The sequence below is a fragment of the Nerophis lumbriciformis genome, linkage group LG23 (genome assembly GCF_033978685.3).
Source record: "Nerophis lumbriciformis linkage group LG23, RoL_Nlum_v2.1, whole genome shotgun sequence".
NCBI classification, from domain to species: Eukaryota; Metazoa; Chordata; class Actinopteri; order Syngnathiformes; family Syngnathidae; genus Nerophis; species Nerophis lumbriciformis.
The window spans coordinates 5,414,195-5,431,348 of NC_084570.2; the positions used below are offsets into that span (position 1 = coordinate 5,414,195).

Consider the following 17,154-nt stretch of genomic DNA (forward strand, 5'->3'; position numbering starts at 1 on the left):
TGGCATGGATAATGGCACTAGCATTTACTTAATTTAAGAATATTTTTCAACATATTGAGAAAAAAGGTCTCATATTTGTTTTTTCTACCAAGAAAAGTGCACTTGTTATTAGTGAGAATATACTTATTTTAGGTATTTTGGGGTTCATTGAGGTTAGCTAATTAGGGATCGCAATGTCCCTTTGGGACAGAGAACCCTATTGTAATTGTAAGGTTTTATTATTATTATTCCGCCGCTTCTTTGAGCTGTAATTTGACCCCCTTAACATGCTTCAAAACTCACTATATTTGACACACACATCAGGACTGGTAACAAGTGCCATCTAATAAAAAACCAAACCCCAAAACTCAAAATTGCGCTCTAGCACCCCCTAGGAATAAACACAGACAAAACTGCTTGTAACTTCCGGTAGGAATGCCGTAAAGACATGAAAAAAAACACCTCTATGTAGGTCTGACTTAGACCTAGAATTCATACACTAAAATCCTTCAGCAAATATCAACAAGAAGTTGGCAAATCCCCCTTCAAAACAAACGTTTTGTAAAAACAGTCACTTTTGCCTCTTTGAGCTGTAATTTGACCACTTTAACATGCTTCAAAACTCACCAAACTGGACACACACATCAGGACTGGAAAAAATTGCGATCAAATAAAAAACCCAACCCCAAAACTCAAAATTGCGCTCTAGCGCCCCCTAGGAATCAACACGGACAAAACGGCTTGTAACTTCCGGTAGGAATGCCGTAAAGACATGAAACAAACACTTCTATGTAGGTCTGACTTAGATCTAGATTTCATACATTAATATCTTTCAGCAAAAATCAACAAGAAGTTGGCAAATCCCCCTTCAAAACAAAAGTTGTGTAAAAACAGTCACTTTTGCCTCTTTGAGCTGTATTTTGACCCCTTTAACATGCTTACCAAACTAGACACACACATCAGGACTGGCAAAAATTACGATCTAATAAAAAACCAAACCCCAAAACTCAAAATTGCGCTCTAGCGCCCCCTAGGAAGAAAACTCAGACAAAACTGCCTGTAACTTCCAGTAAGAATGTCTTAGAGACATGAAACACAAACCTCTATGTAGGTCTCACTTAGACCTACATTTCATATATTGACAACCCTCAGCAAAAATCAACAGGAAGTTTGCAATTCCCCCTTCAAAACAAAAGTTTTGTAAAAACCGGTCACCTTTTTTCAAACAGTATCTCCTCTGAGCACGTTTGCCGTGTCGGCTTCAAACTAGCACAGGAAAGAGATTGAACCCTTCTGATTAAAAGTTGACCAAAGAGTTTTAATTACTGCTCCGGTTTGGATTTTATGTGCCGTCAAAGTCAGTCCCGTCCTTGCAGCTTTAATTAGGGCCCGCAATGGCCCATTGCAAAAGGACTCCCACAGGGAGTCCTTATGCAATGGGACATAAGGACCTATTGTTATTCTAAGGTTTTATTAGGGCCCGCCATGGCCCATTGCAAAAGGACTCCCACAGGGAGTCCTTATGCAATGGGACATAAGGACCTATTGAATTTCTAAGGTTTTATTATTATTATTATTATTTTTCCGCAGCTTTGCGCACTACTTTGACCCCCTTAACATGCTTCAAAACTCACCAAATTTTACACACACATCAGTAATATACGGCAAAACTTTTTATCAAACAACCAAACCTCAAAACTCTAAATTGCGCTCTAGTTATTATTCTTTCTTATTGTTCCGCAGCTTTGCGCACTACTTTCACCCCCTTAACATGCTTCAAAACTCACCAAATTTGACGCACACATAAAAAAACTCGAACAAAACTCTTTGGTAAAAATACCAAACCCCAAAACTCAAAATTGCGCTCTAGCGCCCCCTACCAAGTAAACTTGTTCTAACTCCCCGTACGAATGTCGTAGAGACATGAAACAAAAACCTCTATGTAGGTCTCACTTAGACTTAAATTTTATTAATTTATTTTCTCGGGCAAAAATCTACAGGAAGTTTGCTATTCCCCCTTCAACACTAAATTTTAGTAAAATCACTCACTTTTGACTCTTTGAGCTGTAATTTGACCCCCTTAACATGCTTCAAAACTCACCAAACTGAACACACACATCAGGACTGGCTAAAACTGTGATCTAATGAAAAAACCTAACCCCAAATCTAAAAATTGTGCTCTACAGCAATTTTTGAATAAAACTGATAAAAAACTGCTCCTCGGAAGAAAAAAATTACAAAAATGCCTGTTACTCCCACTGGGAAGGTCGGAGACACATGAAACAAAAACCTCTCCGTAGGTCTCACTTAGACCTACATTTCATAAATTGACTACCTCCAGCAAAAATGAACAGGAAGTTTGCTATTCCCCCTTCTAAAAATTTTTTTTGTAAAAACCAGTCACCTTCCTTCAAAAACGAACTCCTCTGAGCGCGTTTGTCGTTTCGCCTTCAAAATAACACAGGAGAGACATTGAACCCTTGTGATTACAACAACAGAAGCGCTTTTTAATTAACTGCTCCGGTTTTGATTTTATGACCCTTCAAAGACCCGCAGCGCAGATGCTGCTGCAATGCTGTTTTTTCTAGTTTTACTTGTTTTGGGAAGTCTTGACAAGCCAAAATTACTTGTTCTATTGGCAGATAATTTTGCTTAGTTCAAGTAAAACACCCCTTATTTTTGTTTTGTTTTTTTTCTTGTTTTTGAACACTGACTTTTTGCAGTGTGTCTAACGTGTTGCTATGCTTCTTACGCCGTGATGAATATAATCGCTATAGCGGTATGCACACGGTGTGGTCCTGATTTGAATAAGGCAAAACCTCTGTTTTTTTTTCTTACCCCCTACCGCCGTCCATAAATGTAAAACACCCCCACTGATAAATTGTCCATTGTGACGGGAACATGATTACACGAGGCCACGGCTGCGGGCCGTTCAGCAGGCAGACGGAGTGACATGTCACCTCTAAGAGGGCTTTGGATAAATGTCTGTGCCTCTGCCAAGGCCAGCTTCCTTTAATCATGACGCCGGATGGCGATGATTAGCTTCCTTTTGTGTGTTGGATCGTGAACGCAACTGTTAATAATCCGCCCCCGGGGGAGATAAAACCCTTTAGGTAATCCATCTTTAATCTAAAGAACATTGTTGCATTTTATATGCAATTTAATTCATACTTCATATTCCGGGAGAAGAGGATTCGAGGTGATTGCATCTAAATCCGTGAACTGGGTCAAACAACAGTCTGCGAGAAGGACATTGATGTTTCTCCTTCTCGTACGGGTCAGGGAAGGGATTACTATGGCGTCGTTAAATCCTCGGTGGTAACAGGGAGCGGGATTAGGATTCATCATTGTCTTCTATGTGCGAGCATCTATTAATGCTGGCGGCTCCCGAAAAGAAACGGTTTTGTTCTCGAGCGGAATACAGGTAACCTGACTCTCGCCAGGTCCTTGTAGTTCGCTGAGCTCCACACAAGGATCTGGGATGGAGGGCAAGGCAAACTCCTCCAAGATAGCAAGAAAATAATGAACCAATCAGGATCGCCGGGGGCGATTTTTCATAGATGGGACGAAGCGCCGAAGCGACTGTTTGATTCAAACAACAATGTCGAATCTATCGAATATTAATTATTTGAATTTAAACTGACAAAGCTTAACCTATTGTTACTATAACAATCTACAAGGTTAATATAGCTGGCTTGTCTTTCTTCCCCTCCATTTTTCTGCTTTCTTTTGTATCTCTAGTTATCATTACATATATGTATTGTTGCATTTGAACAACTGTAATGTTGATAATAGAGGTAAATTATTGGTATTATTCATTATCAATAGCGCTATTTCTATTAGTATTTGTATTGCTCCATTTGTAGTGTAATAATGCTCATTGTCATTCCTGTATTATTTATTTCATTAAATGCTTCTTTGCTACCACTTTTACCATCATTTGTGTACATATCGTATTTGCTGATGTTGCTCTATTGTTGTTGTTGTTATTGTTGTGTTTAGAGATGTCCTATAATGGCTTTTTGCCGATATCCGATTTACCGATATTGTCCAGCTCTTAATTACCGATTCCGATATCAACCGATACCGATATATACAGTCGTGGAATTAACACATCTTTATGCCTAATTTTGTTGTGATGCCCCGCTGGATGCATTAAACAATGTAAAAAGAAACTCGTACCGTATTTTTCAGAGTATAAGTCGCTCCGGAGTATAAGTCGCACCGGCCGAAAATGCATAATAAAGAAGGAAAAAAACATATATAAGTCGCACTGGAGTATAAGTCGCATTTTTTGCCAACACCAAGAATAGACATTTCAAAGGCAATTTAAAATAAATAAAGAAGACTCTCACAATATTATGTCAGACCCACTCGACATCCATTGCTTTCGGTCTCCCCTAGAGGGGGGGGGGTTACCCACATATGCGGTCCTCTCCAAGGTTTCTCATAGTCATTCACATCGACGTCCCACTGGGGTGAGTTTTTCCTTGCCCGTATGTGGGCTTTGTACCGAGGATGTCGTTGTGGCTTGTGCAGCCCTTTGAGACACTTGTGATTTAGGGCTATATAAATAAAGATTGATTGATTGATTGATTGAAAGAATAGTGAACAACAGGCTGAATAAGTGTACATTATATGAGGCATAAATAACCAACTGAGAACGTGCCTGGTATGTTAACGTAACATATTATGGTAAGAGTCACTCAAATAACTATAACATATAGAACATGCTATACGTTTACCAAACAATCTGTCACTCCTAATCGCTAAATCCCATGAAATCTTATACGTCTAGTCTCTTACGTGAATGAGATAAATAATATTATTTGATATTTTACGGTAATGTGTTAATAAATTTCACACATATGTCGCTCCTGAGTATAAGTCGCAACCCCGGCCAAACTATGAAAAAAACTGCGACTTATAGTCTGAAAAATACGGTAAGTATTCTTTGACTAAAAGCGCAGAAAGCAAACAAACCAAAAAACAAACAAACAAAAAAATGTGTAATTGAAATATACTGTATATAAAATTGATCTAGAGACTTAAATGTTGAAAGTAAAAAATAATGTATAATTGTTTTGGAGCCCTTTCGAGTGCCCTCAATTTTTTGTAGGATTTTTTTTTATTAACATATTTAAGGCTGTAATTATTTCACATCTAATATTCCACTTTAAATTTTTTTGGGTGTAAAATATTGCATATTTGGTGTTTCTGCCATTGACAACAGGATTTTGATGAAAATGGCATAAAGCATTAAAAAAAGAAAAACTTTATATTGACAGACCTGAAGTTGATATAAGCTTTGAACAATAATAATAATAATACAAAAAGTATTTATGACTTATTTTTTTAGATTTTTCTGCCCTTACCGGTCCCGGGACCAAACTTGAGCAGAGCCTTAGAGGTTTTAAAAATATATATATATTTTATTGGTTTTTAAAATAAAACAATATTAAAATGGCCCCTGCATGCTTTAATCTTTAGTGTGTGGCCCTCAATGGAAAAAAGTTTGGACACCTCTGTTTTACTGTAAATCCTAAGTTTGATTTTTATTCCCAATACCAAATTTTTTGTAATGAAATAAGTTAAATCAGGGGTGTCAAACGCACGGCCCGAGGGCCGGATCAGGCCCGTGAACAGGTTTTATCCGGCCCGCGGGATGAGTTTGCGAAATTTTTTAATTAAAGAAACAGCTGTTCTAAATGTGTCCACTGGATGTCACAATAGCAATTATTTGTATCTTTGTAGATGATGCTACATATGTACAAAATAAACCACGTGGTGTTAGTACATCTGTCGAGGAAAAATGATCAAACTGCATAAATAATATACTGTAATTTATCTTGATGGATTGAAAATTAACACCAATGAGTTGACTGATGAACATTATCACATGATTTATTCAGAAAATATAAATAACGACAGATAAAGATAGAATAGTACAAACCCCGTTTCCATATGAGTTGGGAAATTGTGTTAGATGTAAATATAAATGGAATGCAATGATTTGCAAATCATTTTCAACCCATATTCAGTTGAATATGCTACAAAGACAACATATTTGATGTTCAAACTGATAAACATTTTTTTTTGTTGCAAATAATCATTAACTTTAGAATTTGATGCCAGCAACACGTGACAAAGAAGTTGGGAAAGGTGGCAATAAATACTGACAAAGTTGAGGAATGCTCATCAAACACTTATTTGGAACATCCCACAGGTGTGCAGGCTAATTGGGATCAGGTGGGTGCCATGATTGGGTATAAAAACAGGGTCCCAAAAAATGCTCAGTCTTTCACAAGAAAGGATGGGGCGAGGTACACCCCTTTGTCCACAATTGCGTGAGCAAATAGTCAAACAGTTTAAAAACAACGTTTCTCAAAGTGCAATTGCAAGAAATTTAGGGATTTCAACATCTACGATCCATAATATCATCAAAAGGTTCAGAGAATCTGGAGAAATCACTCCACGTAAGCGGCATGGCCGGAAACCAACATTGACCTTCGATCCCTCAGACGGCACTGTATCAAAAACCGACATCAATCTCTAAAGGATATCACCACATGGGCTAAAGAACACTTCAGAAAACCACTGTCACTAAATACAGTTTGTCGCTACATCTGTAAGTGCAAGTTAAAGCTCTACTATGCAAAGCAAAAGCCATTTATCAACAACATCCAGAAACGCCACCGGCTTCTCTGGGCCCGAGATCATCTAAGATGGACTCATGCAAAGTGAAAAAGTGTTCTGTGGTCTGACGACGCCACATTTCAAATTGTTTTTGGAAATATTCGACATCGTGTCATCCGGACCAAAGGGGAAGCGAACCATCCAGACTGTTATCGACGCAAAGTTCAAAAGCCAGCATCTGTGATGGTATGGGGGTGCATTAGTGCCCAAGGCATCGGTAACTTACACATCTGTGAAGGCACCATTAATGCTGAAAGGTACATACAGGTTTTGGAACAACATATGCTGCCATCTAAGCGCCCGTCTTTTTAATGGACGCCCCTGCTTATTTCAGCAAGACAATGCCAAGCCACATTCAGCACGTGTTACAACAGCATGGCTTCGTAAAAAAAAAGAGTGCGGGTACTTTCCTGGCTCGCCTGCAGTCCAGACCTGTCTCCCATCGAAAATGTGTGGCGCATTATGAAGCGTAAAATACGACAACGGAGACCCCCGGACTGTTGAACGACTGAAGCTCCACATAAAACAAGAATGGGAAAGAATTCCTACTTTCAAAGCTTCAACAATTAGTTTCCTCAGTTCCCAATCGTTTATTGAGTGTTGTTAAAAGAAAAGGTGATGTAACACAGTGGTGAACATGCCCTTTCCCAACTACTTTGTCACGTGTTGCAGCCATGGAATTCTAAGTTAATTATTATTTGCAAAAAAAAAATATAAAGTTTATGAGTTTGAACATCAAATGTCTTGTCTTTGTTGTGCATTCAATTGAATATGGGTTGAAAATGATTTGCAAATCATTGTATTCCGTTTATATTTACATGTAAGACAAATTCCCAACTCATATGAAAACGAGGTTTGTATTAACCGCAACATGTAAGTGTAAAACAAATATGATTTGTACATTTTCAGAATGTGCTTGTACTCATTTTAAACAAAGTAAAAAAACAACAACAAAGTTGTCTTTATTTTTAAGTTACGTGCCGTGATTTTAACAGTTTTGCCCACTTGGTAGTACATTTTTCTCCATGTGGCGCCCGATCTAAAATGAGTTGGACACATCTGAGTTAAATAAACAAATAAAATGATCTTAAATTAGAACTTTCCAGTGTGTAATTGCTTTTTCACTTTTTTTTTTTTTTTTTAATTTTGCAGCACAAATCATTGTGATATTGACTAGCTCTGTCAATAGCATTTATCTTCACGCTCAGATGCGTTCTGGCGAGTGCCGCATGTCAGTACTTTGATATTATTGTGGTTAACCTTGATGCATTGATTCCCTGACAGTGTGTAAAATATATTTCTTCGTATATGCACTCAGTCTTCTCTCTTACTCGCAGAGGTCCTGAATGGCGGCGTCTATGTTGACCAGAACAAATTCCTGTGCCATGCGGACACCATACATTGGCGTGACATCATCAAGAACCCGCAGGCGGAGCTGCTGGTTGTGCCATCCAACAACAGCAACCTGGGATGTGAGTACCGCACACACGTGGACGCCGGTGGTTGACAATGACACTTTTTACTGTCAGGTCCCACCCCTTTTTGGTCCTTCCAAGTTGTATGGTCAACTGGGGGCAAAGTCACATGGTGTTAGATCAGTGTGGGAACACTTGTGTCGTAGCCGTTCTGCAGCGAGCCCCGTGGAGCCCCTGTCTCACTGTCCTTTTTTTTTAAGCCTCAGCCAATTTGACAGCTGCTCCAAAAGGTTCTGCTGGGGGGCTTCAGTCCCTTTTCTGTGGGCCCCTCCGGTTGACCAGTCCCTCTGATTAACACACAGCAGGCACTGCTGTCTACGGCAGTGTTTTTCTCACGGCACACTAGTGGGAGATTATGTCATTTCACCTATTTGGGGTAAAAATATTTTTTGCAAACCAGTAATTATAGTTTGCAAATAATTTGCTGTTGTTGAGTGCCGGTGCTGTTTAAAGCTCGGCAGAGTAGCCGTGTAATACTCTTCCATATCAGTAGGTGGCAGCCGGTAGCTAATTGCTTTGTAGATGTCGGGAACACGTCTTGTGATTGATTGAAATTGATTGATTGAAACTTGTATTACCGTATTTTCCGCACTATTAGCCGCACCTAAAAACCACAAATTTACTCAAAAGCTGACAGTGCGGCTTATAACCCGGTGCGCTTTATATATGGATTAATATTAAGATTCATTTTCATAAAGTTTCGGTCTCGCAACTACGGTAAACAGCCGCCATATTTTTTCCCCGTAGAAGAGGAAGTGCTTCTTCTTCTACGCAAGCAACCGCCAAGGTAAGCACCCGCCCCCATAGAACAGGAAGCGCTTCTTCTTCTACTGTAAGCAACCACCCGCCCGCGTAGAAGAAGAAGAAGCGCGCGGATATTACGTTTCATTTCCTTTGTGTGTTTACTACATCTGTAAAGACCACAAAATGGCTCCTACTAAGCGACAGGTTTCCGGTTCATGAAAAGACGCAATCTCTCCATCCGCACACGGACTACTATTTCACAGCAACTGCCTAAAGACTTTCAAGAAAAGCTGGCTACTTTCCGTGCATATTGTAAAAACAAGATAGCTGAAAAAAAGATCCGGCCAGAGAACATTATCAACATGGACGAGGTTCCACTGACTTTTGATATTCCTGTGAACCGCACTGTGGATACAACGGGAGCACGTACGGTGAATATTCGCACCACAGGGAATGAGAAGTCATCCTTCACTGTGGTTCTAGCTTGCCATGCTAATGGCCAGAAACTTCCACCCATGGTGATATTCAAAAGGAAGACCTTGCCAAAAGAGACCTTTCCAGCCGGCGTCATCATAAAAGCTAACTCGAAGGGATGGATGGATGAAGAAAAGATGAGCGAGTGGTTAAGGTAAGTTTACGCGAAGAGGCCGGGTGGCTTTTTTCACGCAGCTCCGTCCATGTTGATATACGACTCCATGCGCGCCCACATCACGCTGGTTTTTAATATATTATTAAAGTTTGACTGTGACCTATCTGATTGTTTTTTTGACATTCCTTTAGCGCAGTTAGATGCGGCTTATAACACGGGGCGGCTTATAGGTGGACAAAGTTTTGAAATATGCCGTTCATTGAAGGCGCGGCTTATAACCCAGGGCAGCTTATGGTGCGGAAAATACGGTAGTAGATTGCACAGTATAGTACATATTTCGTACAATTGACCACTAAATGGTAACACCCGAATAAGTTTTTCAACTTGTTTAAAGGGGAACATTATCACAATTTCAGAAGGGTTAAAACCATTAAAAATCAGTTCCCACTTGGCTTATTTTATTTTTCAAAGTTTTTTTCAAAATTTTACCCATCACGCAATATCCCTAAAAAAAGCTTCAAAGTGCCTGATTTTAACCATCGTTATATACACCCGTCCATTTTCCTGTGACGTCACATAGTGATGCCAACACAAACAAACATGGCGGCTAGAACAGCATGTTATAGCGACATTAGCTCGGATTCAGACTTGGATTTCAGCGGCTTAAGCGATTCAACAGATTACGCATGTATTGAAACGGATGGTTGTAGTGTGGAGGCAGGTAGCGAAAATGAAATTGAAGAAGAAACTGAAGCTATTGAGCCATATCGGTTTGAACCGTATGCAAGCGAAACCGACGAAAACGACACGACAGCCAGCGACACGGGAGAAAGCGAGGACGAATTCGGCGATGGCCTTCTAACCAACGATTAGTATGTGTTTGTTTGGCATTAAAGGAAACTAACAACTATGAACTATGTTTACATTTGGCAACAACATGCACTTTGAGAGTGCAGACAGCCCAGTTTTCATCAATTAATATATTCTGTAGACATACCCTCATCCGCTCTCTTTTCCTGAAAGCTGATCCGTCCAGTCCAGTTGGAAATGCGTCTGCTTTGAGTGTCGCAGGATATCCACACATTCTTGCCATCTCTGTCGTAGCATAGCTTTCGTCGGTAAAGTGTGCGGAACAAACGTCCAATTTCTTGCCACTTTCGCATCTTTGGGCCACTGGTGCAACTTGAATCCGTCCCTGTTCGTGTTGTTACACCCTCCGACAACACACCGACGAGGCATGATGTCTCCAAGGTACGGAAAACAGTCGAAAAAACGGAAAATAACAGAGCTGATTTGACTCGGTGTTTGAGAAAATGGCGGATTGCTTCCCGATGTGACGTCACGTTGTGACGTCATCGCTCCGAGAGCGAATAATAGAAAGGCGTTTAATTCGCCAAAATTCACCCATTTAGAATTCGAAAATCGGTTAAAAAAATATATGGTCTTTTTTCTGCAATATCAAGGTATATATTGACGCTTACATAGGTCTGGTGATAATGTTACCCTTTAAAACAGGGAGACCCTAATCAAACAATCAATCAATCAATCTGACAATACAAACAAACAGCAAGGTATAGCGACATTAGCTCGGATTCAGACTCGGATTTCAGCGGCTTAACACTGTCTGATAAGATAATTACTAACAAGTATGAACTAGGTTTACAGCATATGAAATACATTTGGCAACAACATGCACTTTGAGAGTGCAGACAGCCCATTTCAGGCGCGCTAAGAACATATATTTTTCTACGATTTCAACACTCAGGTTAACCATACCTAAATAGACACACAATACTGCATTACACAAGACTACCCGAATGTACTCCAATGATTGAAAAAAATAAATGTTTTTAAGCTAAATTATTGGTAAACACAGTTTATGTATACTAATTTACGTAAAACCGCGAGTAATGAATAAAGTTTTCATCAATTAATATATTCTGTAGACATACCCTCATCCGCTCTCTTTTCCTGAAAGCTGATCCGTCCAGTTTTGGAGTTGATGTCAGCAGGCCAGGGAAGCTAGGGTCGATATTCTTCTCTTGATCATCTTCGGTGGCATAAGGGACGGTGTGAGCCAAGACATCCAGGGGGTTTAGCTCGCTCGTCTGCGGGAACAAACATGCCGCCATTGCTTGCCGTGCTACCGAGGGCCTTTGTCCCTGAATAGCTCACACACTCCGGCAGATTCAATGGGGGTCTGGCGGCAGATTTCTTTGACTTTATCGTTGGAAATGCATCTGCTTTGAGTGTCGCAGGATATCCACACATTCTTGCCATCTCTGTCGTAGCATAGCTTTCGTCGGTAAAGTGTGCGGAACAAACGACTGACCATTTCGTCGGCTTTCCCCACACCCTCGTATTTTGAACAAATTCCGTCCAATTTCTTGCCACTTTCGCATCTTTGGGCCACTGGTGCAACTTGAATCCGTCCCTGTTCGTGTTGTTACACCCTCCGACAACACACCGACGAAAGTGAGAAAATGTCGGATTGCTTACGTCATCGCTCCGAGAGCGAATAACAGAAAGGCGTTTCATTCGCCAAAATTCCCCCATTTAGAGTTCGGAAATCGGTTAAAAAAATATATGGTCTTTTTTCTGCAACATCAAGGTATATATTGACGCTTACATAGGTCTGGTGATAATGTTCCCCTTTAAGTCGGGGTCCAAGTAAATCAATTCATGGTACAAATATATACTATCAGCATAATACAGTCATCACACAAGTTAATCATCAGAGTATATACATCAAATTATTTACATTATTTAGCTCTTCAGTCATCAACAATTGCATAATCAGAGAAATGGACATTGAAACAGTGTCGGTCTGACTTGGTAGGATATGTACAGCGAGCAGTGAACATAGTGAGTTCAGAAAGCATAAGAACAAGTATATACATTTGATCATTTACAATCTGGGGAGGCGGGATGTGTAGGGGGGAGGGTGAGACCAAGGGTTTGTCGTCGTGTCTAATGCTTAAACCGAAAATAAGCAAAAGGTGAGTGCCCCTATGAATAGGCATTGAAGCTCAGGGAAGGCTATGCAGAACGAAACTAAAACCTAACTGGCTACAAGGTAAACAAAAACGGAATGCTGGACGACAGCAAAGACTTACTGTGGAGCCAAGACGGCGTCCACAAAGTACATCCGAACATGACGTGACAATCAACAATGACTGCGGTTACATGGGCATTTCCAAACGTTTTTGGTCCCCTGCTGTTCAGTTTTCCCTCTGAGGTCAGTTTTGTACTGAATAGCTCACACACTCCGGCAGATATAATGGGGGTCTGGCGGCAGATTTCTTTGACTTTATCGTTGGAAATGCATCTGCTTTGAGTGTCGCAGGATATCCACACATTCTTGCCATCTCTGTCGTAGCATAGCTTTCGTCGGTAAAGTGTGCGGAACAAACGACTGACCATTTCGTCGGCTTTCCCCACACCCTCGTATTTTGAACAAATTCCGTCCAATTTCTTGCCACTTTCGCATCTTTGGGCCACTGGTGCAACTTGAATCCGTCCCTGTTCGTGTTGTTACACCCTCCGACAACACACCGACGAAAGTGAGAAAATGTCGGATTGCTTACGTCATCGCTCCGAGAGCGAATAATAGAAAGGCGTTTCATTCGCCAAAATTCACCCATTTAGAGTTCGGAAATCGGTTAAAAAAATATATGGTCTTTTTTCTGCGACATCAAGGTATATATTGACGCTTACATAGGTCTGGTGATAATGTTCCCCTTTAAGTCAGGGTCCAAGTAAATCAATTCATGGTACAAATATATACTATCAGCATAATACAGTCATCACACAAGTTAATCATCAGAGTATATACATCAAATTATTTACATTATTTAGCTCTTCAGTCATCAACAATTGCATAATCAGAGAAATGGACATTGAAACAGTGTCGGTCTGACTTGGTAGGATATGTACAGCGAGCAGTGAACATAGTGAGTTCAGAAAGCATAAGAACAAGTACCGTATTTTCCGCACCATAAGCCGCCCTGGGTTATAAGCCGCGCCTTCAATGAACGGCATATTTCAAAACTTTGTCCACCTATAAGCCGCCCCGTGTTATAAGCCGCATCTAACTGCGCTAAAGGGAATGTCAAAAAAACAGTCAGATAGGTCAGTCAAACTTTAATAATATATTAAAAACCAGCGTTCTAACAACTCTGTTCACTCCCAAAATGTACGGTAATGTGCAAATGTGCAATCACAAACATAGTAAAATTCAAAATAGTGCAGAGCAATAGCAATGTCACAACACACAAAATAAACATAACGCTCACTTTCTGAAGTTATTCTTCATTCATAAATCCCTCGAATTCTTCTCCTTCGGTGTCCGAATTAAAAAGTTGGGCGAATACGGGATCCAAAATGGCCGGCTCCGTCTCGTCGAAGTCATCAGAGTCAATGTTGCTATTGTTGTCCAGCAGTTCCGTGAATCCTGCCTTCCGGAAAGTTCGGACCACAGTTGAGACCGATATATCCGCCCAGGCATTTACAATCCACTGGCAGATGTTGGCGTATGTCATCCGGCGCTGTCTCCCTGTCTTAGTGGCGCAGGTCATCTTGTTGCTTCAATTCTCTTGCTGCTGCTCTATTTGCGTGTTCTACTGCGTGACTTATTGCCTTGAGTTTGAATTCTGCGTTGTACGCGTGTCTCTTAATAGGAGCCATTTTGTGGTCTTTACAGATGTAAACACACAAATGAAATGAAACGTAATATCCGCGCGCTTCTTCTTCTACGGGGGCGGGTGGTTGCTTACAGTAGAAGAAGAAGCGCTTCCTCTTCTATGGGGGCGGGTGCTTACCTTGGCGGTTGCTTACCTTAGAAGAAGAAGCGCTTCCTCTTCTACGGGGAAAAAGATGGCGGCTGTTTACCGTAGTTGTGAGACCTAAACTTTATGAAAATGAATCTTAATATTAATCCATATATAAAGCGCACCGGGTTATAAGCCGCACTGTCAGCTTTTGAGTAAATTTGTGGTTTTTAGGTGCGGCTAATAGTGCGGAAAATACGGTATATACATTTGATCATTTACAATCTGGGGAGGTGGGATGTGGAGGGGGGAGGGTGAGACCAAGGGTTTGTCGTCGTGTCTAATGCTTAAACCGAAAATAAGCAAAAGGTGAGTGCCCCTATGAATAGGCATTGAAGCTCAGGGAAGGCTATGCAGAACGAAACTAAAACCTAACTGGCTACAAGGTAAACAAAAACGGAATGCTGGACGACAGCAAAGACTTACTGTGGAGCCAAGACGGCGTCCACAAAGTACATCCGAACATGATGTGACAATCAACAATGACTGCGGTTACATGGGCATTTCCAAACGTTTTTGGTCCCCTGCTGTTCAGTTTTCCCTCTGAGGTCAGTTTTGTAATTCTTAGGTTTGGGGTGTTTACATGCGCTCGAGAACTCGCGTATGCCGTTTACATGTGAAGTAGGGGTCGAAGTTGACATCCACTCCGCTTGACTCCTCTGCTGCCAAGGTCAGCGGTTTATTCCCCAATAATTCATCCATTAGGTCGTAATGGACAAAACCGGCAGGATTCCAGCCGCTGGTGTTGTTCTGTTTTTTAGCCTTACAGTATGCCGTCTTGAACGTCTTCCAATGATACTTAACCTGCTCGGTTGTCCGAACATAGCCAGCATCGCGCAAGTCTTCACACACTTTTTTATAAACGTCACCGTCCATGTGCTTTCTTCCATCTATACGCGCCGTAATGTTAAGTCCTTTCAGAATGCTAAGCCAGACGGTAGTCTCCTCGTCACACAAGTAATGCTGACTTTTGCTCGCCATGCTGTTTGTCTGTATTTCTCCTTCTTCCTCCTCGTTCTCATGTCTCTCCCGCCCCGCTTTTGAAGTGTCACTCCACGTTACACCGCAAACGTGATGACGTTCCGTCCGACGTCAGAGTAAATACCGTATTTTTCGGAGTATAAGTCGCTCCGGAGTATAAGTCGCACCAGCCGAAAATGCATAATAAAGAAGGAAAAAAACATTTTTAAGTTGCACTGGAGAATAAGTCGCATTTTTGGGGGAAATGTATTTGATAAAACCCAACACCAAGAATAGACATTTGAAAGGCAATTTAAAATAAATAAAGAATAGTGAACAACAGGCTGAATAAGTGTACGTTATATGAGGCATAAATAACCAACTGAGAACGTGTTAACGTAACATATTATGGTAAGAGTCATTCAAATAACTATAACATATAGAACATGCTATACGTTTACCAAACAATCTGTCACTCCTAATCGCTAAATCCCATGAAATCTTATACGTCTAGTCTCTTACGCGAATGAGCTAAATAATATTATTTGATATTTTACGGTAATGTGTTAATAATTTCACACATAAAACGCTCCTGAGTATAAGTCGCACCCCCGGCCAAACTATGAATTAGTAGGGTTTCTGGGTATTTGTTCTGTTGTGTTGAATTAGTTGATGACACAGCTTTGCAACAGTTGATATTCTAGTTTCAAGCATGTTTTACTCAATATAGGTCATCAAATCTCAGCAACAAGCTGTGATATCTTACTGAGATTGTTTCGGACCAAAACACTTAAAACAAGTAAAACACTCTAACATAAAATCTGCTTAGTGAGAAGAATTATCTTATCAGACAGAAAATAAGCAAATATCACCCTTATTTGAGATATTTAATCTTACTTAGATTTCAGTTTTTGCAGTGTGCTAATGGTCAATTTTCTGGATGAGCCACTTTGCTCATTTCAGGGGGAATACAATTTATTCACTGACATCAAACCCGTCGGGGTGAGCGAGAGGGACGGCTTTAGCGCCAAACAGTGGGCAAGCCACAAAGGTTGGGGGGGCCTCGTTTGAACTTGACCAGAGGTGGGTAGAGTAGCCAGAAATTGTACTCAAGTAAGAGTACTGTTACTTTAGAGATTTATTACTCAAGTAAAAGTCAGGAGTAGTCACCCAAATATTTACTTGAGTAAAAGTAAAAAGTATGTTGTGAAAAAACTACTCAAGTACTGAGTAACTGATGAGTAACATACACACTCATATCATATATATACAGTATATATATATATATATATATATATATATATATATATGTATATATATATATATATATATACATACATACATACATACATTTACATTGATACATACAGTATATAATTTATATGTATTTATTTTGCTGTTTTTGTTTACATTTTAAAGGTGTTTTAATGAATATACATGCATGTTTAACATATAGATTCCTTTCTTTCATGAAGACAAGAATATAAGTTGGTGTATTACCTGATTCTGATGACTTGCGTTGATTGGAATCAGACAGTTGTGATGATAACGTCCACGTTTTCAAATGGATCCTTCCTGTCTACTACCACATGAAAGTGGTGGGTTTTTGGCATCTTATTTGTCCAGCTTCCATATTCGTTTTTATACACTTCACAAGAAATATATTGGCGTCAAACTCCGTAGCTTGCTAGCTTGCTTGCGCAGGCTTTCGGATACTCTTGTTTTGAAAGCGCAGGCGCGATGGAGCGGCACTTTTATTGTGAAGACAGGAACGTCCTCATGTGCGGTCAGTCTTTAGGCTTTTGACGGGATGTACGTTTGAAATAAAAAAGTGTCTTTTTTCCTTCACACTTTTGATTGATTGATTGGAACTTTTATTATT

The 17,154-nt window shown here is 40.2% G+C and overlaps 1 protein-coding gene across 2 annotated transcripts in view; it reads left to right on the plus strand.

The window, feature by feature from the left end:
- LOC133622494 (receptor tyrosine-protein kinase erbB-4-like) overlaps positions 1 to 17,154 on the plus strand; it is a 789,611-nt gene that overhangs the window by 536,341 nt on the left and 236,116 nt on the right. For both annotated transcript variants that reach the window (XM_061985295.1, XM_061985296.1), the window contains exon 4: positions 8,013 to 8,147. In XM_061985295.1, coding sequence (XP_061841279.1) covers positions 8,013 to 8,147 — 135 coding nt within the window. The remainder of the gene's footprint in view (positions 1 to 8,012; positions 8,148 to 17,154) is intronic.